General features: G+C 45.0%; 1 protein-coding gene across 2 annotated transcripts in view; it reads right to left on the bottom strand.

Moving 5' to 3' along the window:
- The window catches only part of tnrc18 (trinucleotide repeat containing 18), a 46,803-nt gene extending 23,300 nt beyond the window's left edge, over positions 1-23,503 (bottom strand). Inside the window, exons 1-7 of one of the 2 annotated variants that reach the window (XM_073495184.1) lie at positions 23,359-23,503; positions 21,347-21,690; positions 8,713-8,853; positions 5,122-5,226; positions 2,853-4,721; positions 398-485; positions 39-268 (exon numbers count right to left, since the gene is read on the bottom strand). In XM_073495184.1, the coding sequence (XP_073351285.1) occupies positions 39-268; positions 398-485; positions 2,853-4,721; positions 5,122-5,226; positions 8,713-8,853; positions 21,347-21,554 (2,641 nt within the window). In that variant the 5' untranslated portion in view covers positions 21,555-21,690; positions 23,359-23,503. Of the gene's footprint in view, positions 1-38; positions 269-397; positions 486-2,852; positions 4,722-5,121; positions 5,227-8,712; positions 8,854-21,346; positions 21,691-23,351 lie in introns of both variants that reach the window. The other variant, XM_073495185.1, reaches the window with a different exon arrangement.
- Between the last annotated feature and the right edge of the window lie 299 nt (positions 23,504-23,802).

Genomic DNA, 23,802 nt, shown 5'->3' on the forward strand with positions numbered 1-23,802 from the left:
GTTAACAAGTGTTGTCAGTCACGTGTACGTCAACGTACCGTATGGTGAACTGGAGAGCCAGACTGGGGGGGCTCCAGGCCGGGGCATCCAGGGGTGAGAGGTCAGAGTTGAGGGGTCAGGTGGCCATCGCCCTGCCCCTGCCAGTGCAGCCCCGCCTGTCACCATAAGGTTGGGGGTCATGAGGCTGGGAGTCATCATACTGGGTGTCAGGCCACTAGACAGCGGGGCCGGGTGCATCTGAGTAAACTCTGCCAGCTCCTTGGACTCTCTGGAAGGAAAAGAAATGCACTTTTTTAAACAAGTGTGATTGAAAATTGAAAGTTGAAAGCATATTTCTTGCCACAACATCATTCAGGTTTGGGTCAATGTGGATAAACTGTTAGCCACACCCCCTTACCTGAGCACTTTCTCCTGCTCGCGCTCCAGTCGGCCAGCCAACATTCTGTCATCATGGTGACGAGCACGCTCCTCCCCTCGCTCCTCATCTGTGACGGGTTCAGGCACAGAGGGGGGAAAAGGAGATTAGATAAAGATGTTCAGTCGCTGCATCACTGGCTTGAGTGTTTAAACCCTGATCCCACATGAAATATACATTAAAGAAAAGGATACAAGCTGTGAAAGACGATACGCTGGACTGTTGAGAGCAATGCTGGAAAGATATGTGGTGAGAAGAGACGAAACGGGTGACAGCGGAGGGGAGGTGGGGGGGAGAAGACGAGGTGGCACTGGCTATGTAATGGTGACATGACACGGCATGTCAAAACGAGAGGAGAAGCTAAAAATACAACGTTGGGCCGCAGCCTGAACACAAAGAGCGTGTGCACACATACTGTACAAGCACACACACAAATGGAGTGACAGCTCTCACTCTGAGTGTCAGCTCTTATCAGTTATTAGTCTAGTGCCACAGGAGATGTGTGAACATACCACTACTGCCTTACTACACACACACAAACACACACACGCACAGAGCCCTAAACCCATCCTGCTTACTATGAGGGCCGACGGCAAAAGACAAGAGATGGAGAGCAGAACATAAAAAGAAGGGAAGCAGCAGCAGCACTCAGCCGAGCAATCCAGAATAAACATGAGGATCTCCTCCTTGCGCTCTTCCCCCGTTAACCCTCTTCCATCCCATCCACGCTGACTGAAGGTCCCAGAGCTGCAGAAAGGTTTTATACAAGTGTGCTGAACCCTTCAGTTGTGCTCTAGTGTGTGTGTGCGCGTGTGTGTGTGTGTGTGTGTGCAGCCCGTAAAGGGACAAGAGACTTTAACAAACCCTGACATGCTCCGCAGGAAAGGTTTCAAGACTGTTACCAAGGTTACAGGGAGTCTGTCCCACATGCTATCCTCTCTGCATCAGAAAGCCAGTGATTAGCGCTGCACGCCCCCTCTCTCTGCCCGCTCCTCCCTCCACCTCACACTCTCTTTTCACTTCTTTACTTCCCGACATACCTCTCTCTTACCGTCTATCAACCTATCGATCTACGTCCGTCTCTTATCATTAACCTATCCTTCTTCTTCTCCTTCCTGCTTCCCTCCATCTACTCATCCATTCATCCATCTACTCGTGTTTTCTGTGTAAATCCTCTGCTGTTTATTTAGAGCTCTTCTTAGCGTGAGGGGCTGATGCTATTAGACCAATCACTCTGCTCCAGCACGGAAATGAATAAACGCCCCCAACAGGGATGCAAGTGCGCGCACACAAACACCTTCAGTATTTTACTGATACACCACACAATTCCTCATATACACTCGCGTGCACACACACAAACACACACAGTCCGTCACTCTCAAGACTGATCCATTGCTTAGCAACGCACCCATGGTCTTATTGTAATTCAAGGCTTGTTTGTAGCTTTTAGCTGCACTCTGTAATGACATGTTTAATGCAGAGAGGGTGGAGGTGGGGTGGGGAGGTGCAGCTGAAGAAAAGAGTGGAGAAAGAGTGGGGGGCCTGAGGTGGGACAAGGAGGGAGTGTCGCTACAAAGAGACCTTCTCAGAGAGGAAGGAAGGGTGAGAGACATTCAGTCAAATGAAAAGAGCAGGAGAGAGAGAGAGAGAGAGAGAGAGGTGAACTGTGGGAGGACGGAGAGAGAAACAAGAGAAGAGAAACAGAAACAAGGAGAAAGACGGAGAGCTCCAAAGAGCGATGGAGAGGGAGCACAGTAGCTGAATGACCTTGACGTACGAGAATAGAGCGCTGTATGGCAGGAATTGCTATGCAGCGCGGAGAGCCAACACGCTCGCCAAAATAGGAGCCTTTCAACAAAATACAACCTATGACATAATTAGTAATTTGGGGTAAAGGGGTGGGTGGGGGGGTTGTTTTTACTATTCCAATCACGTTACATGCATGAACACCTCAAAGTCAAACAGGACTGAGGAAATATGACTGTGATCCGAAAGAAAATGAATCCTCCATTATTCATGGGAAACAGAAATGAGGAATCATTTGCTCTCGGTTCATTTAACTAAGGGGATCTACGTTCCCCGCAGTGTGATTCTGAACCAAGCCACAGCCGAGAGAGTTGAAAGCAAAAATACATTAGAAAAATGTTTCCAATGAGGGAAGTGCACTTGATTTAACTTGCCAGAAACTATAAAAATATAAAATGTGATTGAGTGTATGTCACCATATGAATCCGGGCAAGTCTTTCTAATCTATATTCAATCAAAGTGCATATATAAAACTGTGCTCTTTCATACATGACACATAATGCAAATGATTCACATGAAGGAAAACAAACATTTAAATAGAGGGTTAGGAGAACACAACACAGGAATATAGCGTTAATAACTGTGTTTCAGTGACTTTTCTGGCACTTTCTGACATAAAAGAGATTGTTACCTTTAATAGCTGATTGCAGCAGGGTTCTCTGTGAGTCTGAAGGTCCACTGGTCTGTTTACTGGTGCTCACACTGTCTCTCTGCCGGGCCACAGCCACAGCAATACCAACCGGAGGGTGGCGCACCTCTCCCTCCCCCTCCCGGCCAAAGGAGCGGGCGCTGTCTGGCCGCTCCTGCTCCCTCTTCAGCTGGGGAGGCACCCTCAACGCCCCTGAAGCACCCGATCCAACTGAAACCCTTTCCCTGTCTCTCTCCCGCTCTCTCTCTTTTTCCCTCTCTCTTTCCCGCTCTCTCTCTTTTTCCCTCTCCCTCTCTCTTTCTGCTTCTGTCACGATGCTACCAAGACCCCCGAAGGGCCCTCGGCCGTCCGCAGCGTGCCTTGTGGACCCGGGACCCTCAGCAGCAAAGTTTCCACTGTATTTAATCAGACTCTGCATGGCTGAAACCTCTGAGGGATCTGAACCTGCTCCCCCGCCTCGCTCTCCACCACCTGACCCTCCAGGTCGGTAGAGCGCCGATGGGTCCAGGTAGCGTCTCTGACTCCCCTCCTCGCCTACATGCCCGTGTCCGTGTTGGGAGGGGTGTGTTTGTGGGGAATGGCTGTGGGTGGAGTGTGTGTTGTTGCTGGGCCGGTGGCTCGTGTGAGGCGAATGGGACATTTGTGTGTGCGTCTGCTGGCTGTGGGGGGAGGAGAGTGTGTGTCCGTGTTGGGCCGCCAGGGCAGCCATGTGACTCGTGGCATAGTTGGCTAATGGGCTGATGGTATTCCACTTAGGCTCCGCCCCTCCTCGCTCTATGCCCAATCGGAGCGAGTGTTTAGGGATGTCCCTGGTTTCCGGGCTGAACCTTGATTGACTGGAGGAGTAAGATGCATCCTGTCCTCGTTTACCAATGGAACCATTGGAACAAATGACAGAGCCTTCCTCTCGTTGATTGCCTGAATCGCCAGACTGGGAGAGTCGAGGGTGCTCAAGGCTCCTTTCAGGAAACCTGTAGCTCTCCCTCTCCCTATTTCTGTCCCGCTCTCTGTCTCTGTCTCGGTCTCTGTCTCTGTCCCTTTCTCTGTCCCTTTCTCTGTCCCTTTCTCTGTCTCTGTGTTTGTCACCGTGTTTGTTGTCACGGGCCTGCGAGGCGATCTGGATGGGCCCGGCCCGCTCGTCGTAAACCTCCACAGAAGGCACATATGTCGGCGCTATGACTCGCTGCTCTCTGCTAGGCTCTCTGGCCGTGGAGGGGTGGGGCGGGCCAACGGCAGAGGGCTGTAGCGTAGGAGGATGGGCGTAGGAGATGTGGAGGCCTCCGGTCGATGCGGCTGCAGAGTCGCTCCTCCTGTGTCTTTCTGAGTGAGAGTTTGAGTTATTCGAGTTTGCGTTAGAGTTATGGTTGTGGTGGTGTCGAGAGGCCCCCTCTTCATCCCGAACCCCTCTGTCCATTTCTGCTCCATGAAACCTGCTCCCACCCCCACCTGAAGGGAAGGACGGCCGTGGAGGCGACGGCCTGGGTCTGGGCTCTGCTGAAGGTTGGGAGTGTGACTTCTGCTGGTGGTGGTGGTGAGGATGGATGGACCAAATATCTCTCTCGGTGTCCCGGTCCCTCTCTTTCTCTCGTTCTCGGTCACCGCTCCTCGCCCTGCGGTCCTCCTCGCTCCTCCCGTCCTGCGTCAGGTCCACCACGCTGTGCGGCCTCTGCTCCTCTCTCGACCGCTCTCGCTCTCTGTCTCTCTCTCTCTCCCTCTCCCCCCGGTAATGCCGGTCCCTACCCCCGTCTCGGGACGTCCTCTGGGGGGGTGTGGAGCTGGACGGGGTGGTCGGCGGTGCAGATGGGGGGTGGAGGGGTAACTGGCTCAAGGAGGCTGGCAGGTAAAATCCATCTAAAAAGACACAAAATACATGTGAGTCTAAAAACTAAAACACACACACACACGCACACTACATTACATAACACAAACAGATGAAGATTCAAAGCACTGCTGCACGCAGGCAGGCAGGTGAGCATAATAAATATTTAAATGTCGACTTGCCAGGAAAAATGTAACAGTTACACAAACTTACAATAGATCTACAACAGTCACATCCAGGAGGAGCAAAAGCACTATACATTACACTGAAACTGGTCCCCCTGTCAGCTGAATGTTGCCCATTTCTGGCCCAGTTCCACAACATACTTCTCACTCAATGAAAACAAACCCTACATCAACTCATGTAGGAGTGTATGTGGACACTAAATTCAGCCACTTGTCTCCATGAATGCGGACGGTGACAGCAACTGACCTTTATGCGAGTCGTAGAGAGGGTGCTGGGAGAGCGAGGGAGGGTCCAGGTGCCCCAGAGACAGGTAGGGGCTTGAGTACAGGCTGCTCGGCAGAGGAGGGTAGCCTGAAGACACACAAACACACAACATGTCACACAATGTAGTCTACACAAAAATGAAACTATGCAATTTCTCGTTCTCCAAATACTATGGCTTCTATTTAAAGCTACTGAACAACTCCTGGGATTTGAAAGCAGCTCCTGTAGTCAAGCCACAAACAGAATATTAGCACTTACATCTAAAGCAGGAATGAGGCGACTTACAGAAAATTAACCGGCAATTACTTTGAAAGTTTCAGCTTCAGCTTCTCAAATGTGAGGATTTGCTTCTTTTGTCCAGTTTTTATTAATAATAACTAAATGTGTTTGGGTTTAGACTTTTGGGCTGAGAAAAACACATCTGAAGACGTCAACTTGGATTTTTCTTCTCACTTTTTTCTGACATTTGATTGATAGACCAAATTGTTAATGGAGAAAAATAGCAACAGGGTAATCAATAATGAAAAAAAAATCTTTCATTGCAGCCCTACAAACATCCTCCTGAAGTTACTGAGTCATTTGAACAGAGCCATAAACAGATGGTGAGGTTGGATTGCCTATTGTTGCATCATTCTGAGTAAAGCAACCCACCTATTAAATAAATGCATGTCACCCTGGGTTACTGGTAGGAAATTGGTGCTTTCATATCCACTCAGTTGTCAGTTTATTAAAACTAATTCAGTCCTGCAATTGATCATACCTAATTGAAGGTTATAATGTTTATTTTTAGAGATGTGTTGACTGAACTGTATGTGAGTACTGGATTATATTGAGGGATTTTTTTTGTCCATTTACATCACAAGGGTATTCAGACCCATGTTGCAACTGATGATTATTTTCTTCATTGATAAATCCACAAATTATTTTCTCAGTTTATCAATTGTTTTGTCCGTAGAATATCAACAAATAGCAACAACAGCCTGTCACATGAATCAAGAGTTTATAACAACATATTCAAATTGTTGTTATTAAGTTTACTGTCACAGAAAACAAGGGAAAAAACAATGATAGTCAGATTTGAAAGAATTTGATAACAAAAAAGTTGCCAATTCATTTTCTATTGATTAACTGAAGGATTATTCAACTTATACCCTGAGATCCAACTCAGACAAGTCAACATATCTGAGCACATGTAAACCAGATCGGACCACTTTGAAATCATACTAAACTTTGCACACTGGCGGTCACAGTCGACCCCGCGTCACCTCTAACAATTAATTTTGTTCATGAGGTCAGCTTGAGGTTGATGTTGGCCGAGAGTCTGCCTGACAGCCAGCTGCTGCTCTCAGAGACCAGATCTTAATATAGACAAAGCCTTGCGGTTGGTGTAATGTTTTGGATTTCTGTGTCAGGCCCGAGCTGGGTGCAACCCCGATGCTGGCTGGTGTCGGTGCGTCAAGCCACATGTAATAAAAAAAAAAGACCTGTGCCCACCCAGTGAGAGGGTGAGACATTCCCTGTTCCCACACACTCTGGCCATTCCAAGGAAAATCAAAGACACCGCACCCATTCCAGCACGGAGTGCCGGGGAGCAGAGCCCAAGTATAAATCCGTCTCAGTCTCTGTTTTTTGAGAGGCAGAAATGGAGAAGCCAGAGGAGGCGGGAGGTGGGGGTGTCAGCGGTTAGAGGAAGGCGCAAGGAGACAGAAATATAAAAGGAACGATGTGACGGGTGTAAAGGCATGCGGGATAGGTTTCTCGCAAAGCTTCCTCTAACCACGGCTAACAGCTAACCTTGATCTCCCACAGCTTTGATTCAGGGTTCCTGTGCAGCTACGGTGCATCCCAGGCATATCCAAAGTCTGCGGCCCAGAAACGTCTCCAGCTTTAGTAACTTTAGCTGCTGTTAGAGCCAGCCACCAGGTATTAAGAACCGTTTTTAGGCTGTGAAGATTTCTATTCATATCAGTGAAAGTGGATTCTGTTGCTCCTTCAGCCAGCAGTCTGAGCTTCTTTAGCTTCAGATACTGCAGCCTCAATTCAGGTCTAAACTGTAAGATGAGCGTCCAAAGTCCATCCATCCTTTATCCTTCCTGCTTCGGCTGAATTTAAAGTCATACAGGATGTGTTTGACTTTGGGCTGACGCTTAGAGCTGGTGAGGATCAACTTGTGTATTTAAATGTATACATTTAAAGATGTAACCCTTCAGATTTGCAAAAGCTCATACCCTGTTTTTGATACTATTTATATTTAGCATTTTTCTACAATAGTCATTGAATGTTTTTACAGTCTGTAATTAGCTCTCAATTTAACAGCTGTGATTGTTGGTGGCGGAGTCCGCCATTCCTGTGTAGGATTTGGTTTGCTGTCACACACACACAGGGGGTTCACAGGAACAGGGCATGCATATAATTTAGTGTTTAAGGAGTACCTACATACAAATATATTGAAGCCTGCAATCGTTTAGTGTGGCTTGGAAACAAGTAGAGTTGGGACCGATGGATGTGTTATTGGCATTCAGTGTCAATACAGAGCCTGGCTCTGAAAAGTAAAGTGCACATACCAGCACTTCTGAAAGGTCACCTCTTCACACATTATATCATGTTTGTTTAATCCGATTTATAGTTTTATGGCTCTAAGTGGTTGTCAGGGAATCATCAGAAGTTACTGCTCAAACTATTGCAGATAATCATAGGTGCAATCACGTGCCGGCACCGTCCCTGGAGAGACTAAGATCGAGACCAAATCTTAAAAAAAAAACTAATCGCACACAATCTGATTTGCCGCGTTTGGAAAAGCACTGAACAAGATCTGTGTCACACAGGCGATGCGATCAGCTTTTAAATGAATCCTAAATAGAATCTGTTCGTCCTTCTCCCTTTACCTTGACAAAATGCACTGCGGGATACGTTTCCTCCCATCTGACCTTCTACTCCAGCGAGATTTGATAAGGGGACACAAAAGGACGGGAGGGAATGAAGAGGGAACAGAGATTCAATCACTTACTGAACAGACCTTAAGAAGAGTACAGAGAGGACAGGGAGGTCCAAGGAAAGGACAAAGACACACACACACACACATATATACTTATATATATATATATACACACACCTGTATGTGTCTAAAACTGTGTTCATAGGACAGGTCAGGAGAGAGATGTTGTGGGAAAGTAGGGCAGGAGAGAGAGAGAGACAGAGACAAAGTGCATGCTGGACAGGAAGCTCAAAAAAAGAACAAGAGGGAGGAAGATAGATTACAGTAACGCATGACAGGCGAAAGTAAGAGACAGGTGGAGGACGGAGGAAACGAGACGCATATAGGACAGAGCCAGGAGCACAGCTACCAGCAGAGAGACAGAAATGGAACAGGATCCCACTGGTGTAAGCAATGAAACAGGGAGGAACGAGCCTCCTGGGCTTTGGACAAGAGCTCACTGTGACAAATGTCATGAGAATATGATGTCGCCTGTGTCTTCAAGTGTCTGAATTATGCACCAAGACAGAAAAGAGGAGAGAAACAGGAAGAGAAAGCGAGAGAAATGCAAGTGTTTGTCGAGAAGAATGGTGATTTACCTTCATGAGCGTGTGATGCCCACAGCTGAGCCATCTGCAGACCGCTGGGATTGGCCGATCTGTACGCAGAGTCAGAGGTCAAGGGGGAGGGGCCGGGATAACCTGATAGGAAGGGACTGGAGCCTGCCGGGAAGGCATCGCCTGGGAAGAAGAACGAAGGCCGTCAGTCACCCTCATACCCACGAGAACCAAACTCGACAAAGACTATTGATTTAAACTGTAGATGCCGTCACTTTCCTGTGTGTGTGCGCGCGCGCGTGTGTGTGAGTGTGTGTGTGATGTGCACAATCGATACACGCTGATGGTTCTACGCTGAAGCAGTCTGTTGTAATCACATTATTACATTATTACTTGTTTCCACAAGACAGACCACAGACAGACTGTACACAGAAGAAAAGGACAGTTAATGTAACCACCGACTAAAAACCACAGTTGTCACAGCAGGAGAGAACCAAGAGGGGCAGTCATGAGGGTACTTGCTCTTCTGGGAGGCAGTGATTGGATGGAGCATTAAGGGACTTTTGCACAGTTGGATCAGATCAGCACGTTCGCTCTCTTGATAGATACAGATAATCGGATCCTTTGCTGTTCAGGGATTTCATTTGTTTATCTTTTGATCTAGAGCTGCAACAATTAATTAATCAACGATTGAGAGAAAATTATTTTGATAATCAATAAATCATTTCAGTCATTTTCCAAGTAAAAATGTCAAACATTTTATGGTTCCAGCTTCTTAAATGGGAGGATTTGCTGCTTTTCTTTGTCAATTTGGGTTTGGACAAAACAACTTGAAGACATCACTTCGGGGTCTGGGAAACTGATGACTTTTTTTCTCACAGTTATCATATGTTATATATTATATATGTTTTATAGACCAAAGGACTAATCAGTTAATCTTCCTGCAATAAAACAAATCTATTAGATTTAAAATATAGAACCCCCCCCCCCCCCATCCTATTCCCACCAAGTTTTTTCAATGCCAGTTTAAAACAGTAGGTTGGTTTAATATCCATTAAAGTGTACTGTCTCTGAGTCTTTATTTAGCAGACGTAAATCTCATGTTTTGAACTTTTTAAAAGCTGCCATGAATAAAATGACTTTATATTGGCTTCATATTATCGGCTCTATTTTCAACGACACCGATATACTGTATATCATGCATGCTAACAAAATCTTCTCAATTGAGAAGATTAAACCTGAAAATGTGTGTGAATGTTTTACCATTTCTGCTTGAAAAATGATTGAAACTGTTACTGAATAACTTTTGTGTCATATGACTGTTGCATCATTTCAGCTCTACTTTGTACATTGCTTAATGTTCCAGTCACAGTTTTGCTACGTAAAACTGTTTTACATACTGTCGATCCTTGAAGGGCAGAAAACCCACTGAGACACATTCATAATGGTTGGTTCACACTAACGTTCTAATCAATCACATCACTGACCCAAAGAATCACACTGAACCTGATAATGCTTGCTTCAACAAATGAAAATTGACCACCACCACTTCCTTTTAATCAATTTGAACAAATAATCCAGTGTGCAGACAGTGATGTGTGTATTCTCTGTTCAAAGCATGTTGACGTCACCATTAAAACCAGCTCCTTCGCGGAAACATGGACTGAGTAATCCCTCTTAAAACATTTCATATCTCGACATGATGCCGCTATCGATTGTTTTTATTAGACTTGTTTTTATTAGACTCCACTCCCCGCATGTGTGCTATTTAACCATTAGTAAACTTTGAACCTTTGAACCATCTCTGCCTCTTCCAATCACAACCTCCATAAGAGCTGGGAGAGGTTTCATGTTTAGCTGAGGTTTGCCCCCACCCAGCCCATTACTGAACGCACCGCACAGCCATTACCCTGATAAAACTAACCATGTGTGTAGGGGAAAGGGTGCTCTCTGTATACGGGCGAGGGGGAAGGGACTGAGTGTGTGTGTTTCTGTATTAGTCCTGTGGGAATCTCAGAGACATGCTGTGCTCGCTGAGTTTCCCCCTGCATCTAAATCAGTACATTAAAACCGCAGTCCGTCAGCGCCTGCACGCGCGCGTGCACACACACAGTGCATTTTAAATCAATAGCAAATGCAGCTTTCCAATTAATCACAAACAGAGGTCTGCACACACACACACACACACTGGTGTGCCTTTATTTTCTGCTCTAAAAAAATATTGTGTAGGTGGATGCTTCCACACCCAGCCTGATCACACAGATTTCTTCAAGTCTCTCCATGTTTGTGTGTATGTGCTGCATGTGTGTGAGGGTCTCTGTGTGCATATCTGAAGTGGCTGCACTGCACTGCTGTATGACCACTGACATGTGCAAACAGTTGTGTGTGGGTTTGCAGTGAATGCCCTTTGAGTCAGAGACACTGGAGGAGCTTCAAACACTCGCGAATAAATACACGTACATACAGACATGCAACATGAACAACTAACCACATGTACACACACACAGCCTGTGATTAACCTTCAGTTAGTCTCAGTACATTAACTCTGCTGGAAAGCACACACACACCCTGTCCTGTGTGGAGCGCTGAAGAGCCGCACACTGCAGGGTTTCACCTCCAAAAAGAGACAACTTATAGTCCCATTTATAATTCATGATAGGAGACACACACACACACACACACACACACACACACACACACACACACACACACACACACACACACACACACAGAGTAATTATTAGCCCCCAGCTTCACTGCTTTCTACTATCCTGTTCATCTGCATATTTCACATTGTTGCTCAAAGAAAATCATGTACTGCCAAATTTTGTGGGATTTAATATTTCAGAAGTCTGCTTTATGCATTGAGAATATTCTTTAACACTTTAAACAGTCTACAGTCTTGACTGATTTGTTGGGATTGGTGATAAAATCAAGTGTGCTTTAACAGTACAGCAAACACGCGTTGAGCAGCTACTTTGGTCAGAATTACAACAGCAGAGCGACTGGTGTATCTGTTTACAGTGCAGCCAAACACACTCATGCCATTTCAATAATAAATTCAGTCAATAATTTGTCTTTTTTTCATCATGTCATTAGTGACCGCAATCTAAATTCACACAGCACACACAGTGCAAGGTGTTTTCCATCTAACTGCTCAATGCAGCAACTTTTCTTGTTCCATTTCTCCCAGGGAAAATAAAAACTGACTCACTAGCGGAAAACACCAAAAGTGACCATTGTCTTGTCAGCGTCCTGTGACTACGTTACAATAAGTGTTTTCTGCCAGTTAATGTGAACTAGCACTGATGAAAGTAATACCAATATTATGTGTACTTTTACTTGTGCAATACTACTTTCAATATTATCATATACAGTATAACGTTTTATATCATGAGCATTATTACACTGAGTCATCAGGTACAATATTACTTTTTTAAACTACCTTTCAATATGACTGCCAATACTACCTTTTTCTATTTTAGTTCATTTTTAGTTTCCTCTTGCACTTAACTTCTTACTTCTATTGTTATTCTATTAAGCACCGTTTCTTTTTCATTTACTCCTTAAACACTTTATACTTTACATTCTTATAAAAACTGGGCCACGTGTGTGACTCTGACCCTGGGAACCCGCTGGTTGTTACTGGTTGTACTGTCATTTTTGTGGAGCAATCTCTGACACAAGAATGTATTTCTGGATTAATAAAGTTAACACTTTTAAGAAAAAAAACAAAAAACTCATTGGAAAGCTATAGTGTAAAGCTTACATTTTGGTGATTCGTGGATTTCACAGGAAAGCAACAACATTTTGCATCGAACTATGTGTTGTGTGTTAAGCACACACGATCCATGAATGCAGGGGTGCCCAAAGTGGTGCCCAAGGGCACCCCTCAAGGTACAATTTGGCCCTCCAGACGTTTCTAGTGAAAACAAAAAATACAATAATGTTTATGTAGTTTTATTTTTTGTGAGGTAAAAATGATTTTAAATATGTAGGATCCCTTATTATATTTTTTCATAAACTGATCTCCGCAAGCAGAGTGACACTTTGCACAGGAGGTAAGTTGGGATCCTAGAAACATCTTTGCATCTCAACAAACAAACAATACAACAAATAACTCATGACATTTGTTAACTGTTAAACTGCCTTCATGTTTCCTGTTTTTTTAAGTATACTCATATTTTTTTACACTAAGGCTGTTTAACGCCAAGCAACCTGTGACTTTTTCCATGTTATTTGATCATGTGAGCAACAACATAACCAACAATGATAATTGCTAAGAAAGCTATGTGTGTGTGTCTGTGTGTCGGGATACGTGCCAACAATGTTGTTCTAACAAATTATCCTCACCTAAAATCCACTTTGTAATTGTTACCTGGTGTCTGTGTGTGGAACAAAAAAAACCTAGACATACCCCCATGATGAACACACACACACACACACACACACACACACACACACACACACACACACACACACAAATACACACACACCACCTGTCAAGGATGCTGAGGTCCTGGTAGGATGTCAGCAGTTTCCATTCCTTCAGGCCAAACACCAGGGTCTTTCTAACTAACACACACACTCAACCACACACACATACACACATGTCAAGAGGCACAGATGCCCCACCAGAGTATGGATCAATCTCAGCATCACAGCCGCCTACAGGCCCTTTATCCACATGCACGCACATGAGCGCGCATGCGCACACACACACACACACACACACACACACACACACACACACACACACACACACAGAGCTACATGCAGTCCACAGTTTCGCTTCATGCCAGTGATCAGGAAAAAAATACAATCCCAAATTCCCTTTTCCCCTTCCTGAACAGTCAGAGGGAGGAAGAAGAGGGAGGGGTGGAGCGAGGGAAAACATTTGCACTCCTCGTTCCAGAAACAACATCCAAATGGTAGCTGAGAGGGAAATGTTTCTTTAAATGTTTTGGAATTACTCTTTCATTACCTCGCTCTCTCTTTCTCTCAGCCCTTTCCTTCCTTCCTCCCTCTCCCTTCACAACGCCATCCCACTTTCCCATCCCCACCCCCACCACGCACACGCACACAAACACTTTGGCTCCCACTTCACAAGACAGTTAGTTTGCCATATTGGGATAAGCAAGTTGCCAAGAAACACGCTCTCTGACTCCCCAACACGTTCTCCATTTTCAGATCCTCATAAGAAGTGTATCTCCATATCAGAGAGGAAAAGGGCTGCTGGAGATCAATTCTGATAGAGACGCCACTGCAAATCTGACACACACACACAAACACACACACAGACAGACACAAACACACAGAAAATCAGTGAAATCAAACTCAAGAACAAGAGTCTTGATATCGCAAATCGATCTCAGATGGACTGAGAGGCAACAGAATCCAAAAGCAACAATGCTGGAACATGTACAAAAGCACAAAATACAAGAGAAAAAATCTCTGGTTTAAATGTCTGACACACACACACACACACACACACACACACACACACACACACACACACACACACACACACACACACACACACCATGAACCCATCTGTTATCCATCAGTGGTACTCAGAGCAGAGTTGCTTAGGGGGAGAAATCTCTATTGATCTCTGTTTTTTATTCCCTGCAAGAAAAAACAAAAAAAAAACATTCACACAGTAAAACTCTGCTGTGCCGTGTGTCTCTGCCACAGCACAACAGCACACTGACACTGGTAACCATTAATCCTGACGGGAAAGCAGAAAAAAATACACACACGCAGGCGAGGGATGTGCAGGATTTGCATGCACGTCTGGAACCACATATCTGTCTGTGTGTGTAAGTGTTGGTTCAGGCTGTGAGCATGTGGTTAAACGTGTGTGTCAGTTAATGATTTCAAAATGTGCACGTCTGGTTCGTCCTGTGTTCTGAAGTGTTGAGAGGAAACAGTTTTGTTTACGTGCCTCCAGTCGAGCACAAACTGTTTCTCAACGTCACTTAAAAATGTCTCTTTGACAAGTTCACGTTACGACACGTCAAACTTTGCAAACCGTGGTAGGATGTGTTAAAATATGATGTGTCTCGACTTTGTTTAATTGTTTGTTGATAAAGAGATTACACAATTAAGGCGTAAAGGAAATCAGATCTTTTTTCAGGGAACTTTGACAGAAGTTGTTGAAGTCGTTGCCAGGCTGGAGATGAGGTGCCAGCTTTAGGTCAACGATAATGTTTTTTAATCACCTTGTATCTTGAGTAATTGAGATACTATGCAGTTTACAGGTCTGCTTAATAATGAAAATGTGACATCACAGTAATGTTTAAAAATTCTTCATTTGTGCTTTATCTGATACTTTACAGTGTTGTTTGGTTGCGGTTTCGATTGTAAGAGCAATACTTAGATATCAATAATGTAACAGATGTTATTCTGGGATGCACGTTTTATTGTCCCAATTTTTTTATATGCTGAACACAAGAATTCACTCCCTATAAATAGTTTCTGATGACAACCTGGTAACTATTACTCTCGAGCCTTGGATTCCTGTCTTTATTACATGAAAAGTGACAGCCTTCACATATGTTGACGACAGATGTGCACATCTTCAGATATTAATACTATGCATCTGCACGATGCAATATGCACACCGTCTACGCGAACACATGGTTAAAAAGCAAGTATATCTGTGGCCTAAGGGTCTAAATGGCCATTTATTCATCATCTATTGGAAACCTGATGAACTGAAATTGTAACAGGCCCTTTTGATTTGTCATTGTAGTTAAAGCACGGGTGTTACTAATAACATTAACGATGGTTCTATTCAGATGTCGCGGTGAGTCATGACAGAGTGACAGGTAGCCTTCACGCATGACACCAGGACCCTGAAACTGAAGCAGCTTGATTGAATTCAGCCATCTTAACCGAAACAAAGTAAGTAAAAGAGCAGTCTGCCACACAATGCCCACTTTATTCACCCCAAACTAAATGACAGAAAAGCCACAAAGTTTGTTTTTTTCTTGCGGCTCTCAGAAACCTGCTAAACTTGCTTCATGTGTGTTTGAACCTCGCTGTACCATGCTGGTGTACTCCTGTGAAGACGGCAGGTGTTATTTTGACACACTCCTCCATACCAGCAAATGGAAATGTGCTCGCAACAGACGTGTCACACACGGCCCGAATGGAATGCACAGTTGCATGGTAACACAGATACAATGACACACACACACACACACACACACACACACACACACACACACACACATTCAAGAACAAGTGATAACTACATCTACGCCTGCAGCACAGGGTGGGGTCAGACTTTTGGTGAAACATGTATCTTAAACTAATAAGTGGCTTGAAAATCAGACTACTGAGGTGCTGACTGACAGGAAACGGTCTGATCTTGTGTGATGAATGTTATCAGGACGTTTCTCAGTAACAGACTAATCGAGACTATTCCTGATGTTGCTGGTGTAGAGTAAAAACCACAGAACGGACACAGTGAGTCTGCTATTCATTCAGTTTTAGATTCAAATCTTAGGATGCTTTAAAAATAAATTTCAGGTGTAACAGTCAAATCTGACTTCTCACGTCATGTCACTACATATTTGGAGTTGTAAGTGCGCCTGGAGGAGTATGATGAACCTTATTTAATGGGACACATAGAGACTCAACATGCCGCCAAACACACAGACAGAACGCAGTGTGTGACCTTTGTGTGTTGTTTGAGTTTAAGGGAGGGTTCTGGCAGAGAGAGCCACTTAGCTAATGCTTTGGGTATTTCGACATGCCACGGCACGCTCGTTTTCTCACACACACACACACACCAGCCTATCACTCTTATGTTTGACAGCTGTGTGTGTGCGCGTTATATATATTTGTGTGTGCATGTGTGTCTGTGTCTGTGCAGTTTGTCTGCATCTGACAGGTTTATTGTAGCAGGGCAGCAGTGCCTTGTGCTTTCTCTTAAGGAGCCTGTTTTCTCTCCTGAAGGATTCAATTAATCTGAGAGGGGATGTGTCCGAGCCGAGGCACATCTTCTCACACCCACACACACACACACACACATAGATGTAGCGGTCTGTGTCTTGAATACATATAAACACACACTCACCACATTAATTTTAACGTACACAGACATACTAAGCAAGTGGAGTGGAAGACAAATTGGTATCAGCTGACATGACTCTGACCCGAGTTGCATGTTGCTTGATTTACACTTACAGCCCTTTATGTGTGTGTTTGTGTGTATATATGAGAGCGAGACTGAAAAAGAGAACATATGAAGGACTACCACATTTATCTAAGCGTGTTTGAATGTGTTGTGGTCAGGATAAATCTCTTCCCTTCTCTCTGCAGAGAGTCCCGGGGGGGGGGACCCTGGCCCTAACTGCACTAAGCACAATCACATGCTCCCATTCCCATACACAAGACCTCAATCCTCTCATCTACACCGTGTCTCTCGGTCACACACAAACACCAGCTTCAGCTCTTATCCCTTGAAAACAAAACATTGCTTTCCACCTTAGGGATTGGGCACATTTAGTTTGCAGTTTCCATTTGTCTTAAGCCGTTTTCATCTCCATCTATTGATTTCCCTTCTCTGCGTGCGCGACAACACCTACATTTGCCTCTGTGTCTCACTCCTACCGTTTGCTACTCCCTAGCGAGTGCTGAGAAGTGTATGAAAGTGCGTGTGTGAGAGAGCGAGAGGGACAAAAGAGCAGAAAAGTTGCTGGTTCAGACGTGTTATCCCTTAAGTTGAACAGATGAGGGACGCCGCCCTGAACGACATTTTCGCCTCATTAAACAAGCATTTGTTCCAAACTGGATTGTACTGTACTCCTGTAAGGTCATTCCATGCAGCTGAAGCAATCATCTACAACAATGGCCACTTGATATAACACAACAGAGATTCAACCTACACCCAGTTCATACACGCATCTACAATTTCTACCGCTCTCAACGCCCGGCTGGTGCTCAGGAGGTGATGTGCTTTTCGTTGCCACAGCTGCAGCAACATATTCTGTTTGTTTGGAAGAAGAATACAATAATCAACTGGTTAAAATCCAAAGACATATTTGTCACGTTGTCTGATAGTCACATGTTCTCAGAAGAATGGAGTGCAAAAGAGCATTTGGCATTAAACAAACTTAAATGAAAAATAATCTTCTCCTGCACAACCATGTGCATAATGATTCTTGATACACGCCCTTCACAATAAAATAATCTCCAGCTACGTCAACCGTAACAATAACAGTCATCTAGGGCTTTCATTATTGATTAATCTGACAAATATTTTCAGGTTTAATTGATCAATATTTCAGTCTATATTTTATGTCAAAAGAAAATGAAAAAAAGCAAATAAATAGGGATGAATGATATGTATTTTTGGTCAGTGATACTGATAACTTCCCCCTTCTCATGGCCGAAACCGATAAGATAACAAATTATTTCACATTTTTGCGTTACGAACCTGCAGTTTTGGTGTATCAACAACCAACAGCCAGCTACTGTATCGTAGTGGGTAAACGCTGCGCTTGTTTGGTCAATAAAAGCATTTTGGCTGCATTTATCGGCTAGAATTTCACTGATGTGGATAAGCACTGCCAATTTCAGGCCAATAATTAATTGGTCCAAAAAATATCATGCTCCCCCACAATTTCCCAGGAACCCAAAGTGACGGCTTCAAAATGCTTCTTTTGTCCAACCGACAGTCCAAAACCCAAAGACAAAGCTGCAATCCTTGCATTTAAGAAGCTGAAATGTTTGACATTTGTGCTTGAAAAGTGAAAAACAATAATTGATTGTCATCAAAATAGTTAATAACAAACAGTAACCGTTAATCTTTGGAACAACCAATCATTGCAGCTCTACCGGCCTCGTCCCCTCTGTGCAGTCACACTCCAGCAGGTCCTACCTCTGCTGCTCTCGGATGCGAGGGGAGGGAGGGAAGAGGACAGATGGCCTCAATCTGGTGGTGGAGGCTCCGGCAGACCTCCAGTAGACAGAGGACCATTTACAGCCATTTTACATCTATAAACAGCTATAACTATAAGACCTCATCCTGTTTAGATGTAACCTGTGTGGATGAAGAGGAGCAGGTACTGCTGGATTTCTTTACAGAGGCTCCCTTTTAGCAGCGGAGTGCGCAAATATCAACAAACTATTTGCAGCTTCACAATGCAGCTAAAACAAATGTTGAGCTGCGCGCGCGCGCACACACACACACACACACACACACACACACACACACACACACATCTGCCAACCTTTAGTTGTGAACATACACTCTGCTCCATTAAGTCAGGTGGAAATCCCATTAAAACTGAACTAAAATAAAGGAGTCTCATGGGAAATAAGTGTGTGTTTGGCAGCTATAAACAGCCACGAGGTCAGCCAAAAACAACAAATGTCTCCAATTCCATGAAACACATGTAAACAAAAAACAGTAGCGGGTCGACCTTGGCTCCTCTGATTGCACACTCCTTGAGCTCTGGGTTCATGCTGTTTATTGCAATTAAACAGGAACATTGTGCACATTTGCAATTAGCGGGTAATTATCGTGTAACAGGGGCTGTGTGGTGTTATTACGAGCACGGGACTGAGATCTCTGTTGGGTTTGGTTAAAGTGATGCGTGGGGATTTGATATGGAGGAGTGCCGTAAAGCTAAATGACCTGCATCGAACAGTGGTGTGTTTTTAGTGGGTGGAGGCTGCAGAGTGTGTGTGTGTGTGTAGGAGAGATGAGAGTCAGGCATGGAGAAGGTCACTGTGTGGGCAGAATAAAATGTATCCCGTTTTTAAAGGAGTGTTTAAACAGCCAATCTGGGGCTGGAACAGTGGTTGGGTCAATTCCACTTCTGAAACCCCCCTCTGGCTACACATCAAGTTGTTCCACACAATCAAGTCTACGCACACACACACACACACACACACACACACACACACACACACACCACACTCCTTTTTAGCTCATTTGCAGAACCACAGGAGGAGACATCATCCTAACTGGAACACATACACTGATGCTGCTGCAGCTGCTGCTGCAGAAGACGCACTTCTTCAACAGAAATAATATTTGCACGCTTTACACTAAATCCACACGTGTGATCACCTCACCTAAAAACATTCCCCTGTTATCCCAGAGCCGCAAAATCAGCTCAACTCGCTGCAATAAACTGCGCCCTGGCACATCTCTTTGCAGCCATACACCCATCAATCATCCTCACACCCCCCGCTGTGAGTTGATTTCATCTCTGACAGCTCTTCATGTGCGTGTGTGAGCAGAGTGTGTGGGCTCTGCCGGTGTATGTCAAATTAACGCTTCATCAGAGCCCTGCCCTGCCTTTAACTAGACCTCTAGTACCGTGCGCTGCAAATGACAAGTGCTGCATTGAACCCACGCTCGGCGATGAAGGGGGACGAGAGGGGAAAACGCACGCAGCTTAACTGGAGTATTATTATCTCCGGGGTTTACCTCTGAAGAGAAACCAGAGGAACTGTAATTGTATCTCTGTCTGCAGCTTCATGACTTCAGGGGGATGTAAGTAACTCGATGAGAGCGTTTGTCAGACTTTCCGTTTTCCAAAAGACACAGCAGACCCATATTTCCTACACACGCAACATATGGTTTGAACCTAGATGACAGTGCTCTGACTTCCCCCTTTGACTGACCACAAAACTGTATGCAAACATGCCATGTTTTCTTTCATGCAAAATATTATTTCAAGGCTCCCATTACTAATAGCAGGAGCAGACATCACTGTGCAGGCAGTAAAAATGTAAAAGGGAAAATCACCAGCTCAGCGGGGAATAACATAAACTAGAGGTGATCTACTGGCTACAGTTGGGTAATACAGACAACACACACACCTACATAATGTAAACAAACACATGGGGGCTCGCTTTAAGGAGCCACTGCCTGGTTCATCTTCTTTTGAATGGCATCGCAACCATGCAGTTTCCACCCATCATGTGCTTATTTAAGCACACACTCACACAATTCATCTCTCTCCCTCACACACACACACTCCCCAATGTACTTGAAGCAGCAGCGGGGATGTCCAACAGTATTGGTACAAATGCAGGAAAAAGAGCAGCATCAGCCATTTGCTGAATGTTCCAGGAGAGTGGCTTTTACTCCAAGTGCTGGGGACTGAACCACGGCCATTCATCACTCCAGCAAATTCCCCCCAAAAAGTGGTCTGTCATCCCTCTTAGGTCACAACTTCACCACCCCCACTTGCCCAAACACGGACACTCACACATTGCATCTGTTCTCAGCGGAATGACGGTGTAATGGTCCACATGCAATCCAAGACCATTGCACCCTGACCTGCGGACTGCTGCAACAACACCCGCCGCTGTCTGTTGCAAACTGCCAAGTAATTTTCCGCTAATGCGTTGTTGTCCGTCGGCAAAAGCTGGGGATCCTTAACGCGATCCCGTACTTTAACATCTGAAACTTGTCACAGCTTTATAAACAGCCACTCCTCCTTATGAAATCTACATCTGGGTTCATTTCTCACAGAACACCGTAGCGACATCCCAGCGATGACCGCAGATGCTGCCACGGGGAGCCACTAACTGTGCGCATTTTTGCGCAGCGTTATTTCAAGTTAATATTAGATCATTTTAGGGCTGTGCCTCTGAGGCAGACATGTTACAGCATTTCCACAGTCTGACATCATGTACTTACTGTGGTGTGGATGTAGGTTAATGGCCGATGGCAAGAATTTTCCGGAGTGGAGAGGCGGCGGATGACTCGAGCCCAAGTGACCGGGCGAGGGAGGGATCCTCCCGGCTGCTGCTGCTGCTCCGAGCCGGTGAGACTCCATTGCGAGCCCCGCCAACAACGGAGGTGGTACGTGGACGGATCGGGGAGGTCCAAAATCTCTGCCATCCATTATCCACAGAAGGGAAAGTTGTGAAAAGAAATAGTCCGTTCGGATAGGCCCCCTATTCCGAAAAAGCCAGTTCTGGCTATAATAATGTCTTTAGTTTTCCAGGCGATTCGGGCTCCTTTTCAGCCATCCTGCTGACCTATAAAATACAACAAGAAACAAATCGCTTGATATACAATCTCAGGGCAGGCTGAGCAAAGTGTTTGGAAGTGGTAGTTTTCGGATTTCTCCTATTTCCAGCGACCAGGCGGTCCATACGTGCAATGACGCAGTTTGCAAAACCACTTCAAAACTAAACGGTGAATATTAGCTGGTCGACATGAAGATCATATGAGTTGGTCCTGGTGTATCCTAACTGCAGCTCTCAACGCAGCTTTAACTTATATCTACAATATTACGCTGTAATGTTTTTGAGACCAGCAGTGCTCCACCCCCACTGCACACCGAGCAGGCAGCCGCTCCGGGGCTCCGCTTCCCAGGGAAACACAACCAGGAGAGGGGCGGCCAGCTGCTCTGCCCCGGCCGTGAAAAACACCCTGCGATCCCGCGATGGAAACACATCCCGTCAAATTTTAAACACCTATTCCACCTTTTTCCGATTACACAGCTTGTTTTCCTAAACCGTAAACCAGCAATGTAGGCTATGGGCCGAGTCGCCCTGTAAACCAATACACCATAAATACTGGAGGCGCATCAAATATAAATTTCAAACGGGTTAAAAATAAATAAGGCTGCAAAAGCCTGCATCATTAATCAGCGGGGTTAGCGGTGTTTTGTTGCCCACAGATGCGAATTTAGTCCCGGGCTACTTCAGGGACATGGGTGCTGCCCACGGAAAGAAATCAGAACCCAGCCCGTAAACACTTCAGTCCGCTGTTTAGAAACTAAAACCTCTTTAGATGTCCAGCTTATCGACGGTGTACCATCTGGACCCGAGTTTGAACTAGTATTAAATATATATTACTGTGTTTTACATCATAAATCGACGGATATTTTAGTTTATATCGGTAACGACCCGAGCACCAGCGCCTTGAATCTGTTAGAAAGGTCGATTTTAATCATTTTTGGAAAACAGATGATAAAAGACAACCTTTACAGATGGGTGTATGTGTGATGTTAAAAAACAGAAAAATAGAATAAAAGTTACTTTAAGGAGAACAACAAGCGATTGCGACTTTAGCAACACAAGGAGATAATATATTGATGTCTTATAGAAGAACATTTTTAATTTTTTTTAACCTTTTGCCCGAAAATTAACAACAGTTAAACACTAAGTTGATGAATTTAAGTTAAAAACAAGCCGAAAGTCGAGTTTAACCTTCAAAGGCTGCAAGCAAACACATTACAGCAATGACTCGTGATATCCAGGCGGGCGGGATCTGAAGAAAGGCTCGTTCACAAATCACAATAAACCCCCCTTTTTTTTTACTTCAGAAAAATCCAGCAGACACAAATGTAGCCTCTGAGCCCTCTGAAACAAACTGGGAAGGTGGGGGAGACTGTGCTTTTCCGTTGTGATCCATGCGGCACGGCAGCGGAGCAGCACGGCGTTTCAGCCACGTTTCAAACTTTTCACGGTTCCATTAACGACACACACAAAACTTTCTCGGCGGAAACGTCTCCAAAAGTGTTCACACACCGACAGTAAGCCCCGAAAAAATCCAAAATGTCGCACGCAATAACCTCCGCGCCCTTTTCGCTCGCATTTACAAACCAAAATATGTTTAAAAAACACCGAGAAGTCTGACACTTCGGCTGGAAGAAGAAACTAAAACAAGAAAAAAAAAACAACATGCCCACCGCTTACTTGAATGTGGAAAGTCTGAGGGGGGGAAGGAGCTAAAAATGCAAACGTTTCTCAAAATCCGTCCAGGTTGCTGGGAGAACTAGAGTAGTCCATTACAGGCTCGTCCGAAGGTAAACTGGGGGATCAGCCGAGGGGGGAGACAGCCCCTGACGCGTCCGTAAGCTCCTCAGCAATGAAACACAGCATTGTTTTGCAAGCCCCGCCCATCTCCCTCGCTACCACCCAACACTTAGCCCCGCCCTTTACGTTTCTCATAGCTGCTGTCTGATTGGCTGCACGGAGTGTCGCTCAAAATCCCCAGTGTAATCACAAAAAAAACCCACCCTGGCCGCTCGCCAGCACTATAAAACCAATTATGGAGCAAGGAGGTTGAGCCGTTTCAAGGTCCCCTCTCCCTTCAAGACTGAGTGATCAAAACAAGCGGTGGGTTTCTGTTTTTAGTAG

The sequence above is a fragment of the Pagrus major genome, chromosome 23 (genome assembly GCF_040436345.1).
Source record: "Pagrus major chromosome 23, Pma_NU_1.0".
Classification (NCBI taxonomy): domain Eukaryota; kingdom Metazoa; phylum Chordata; class Actinopteri; order Spariformes; family Sparidae; genus Pagrus; species Pagrus major.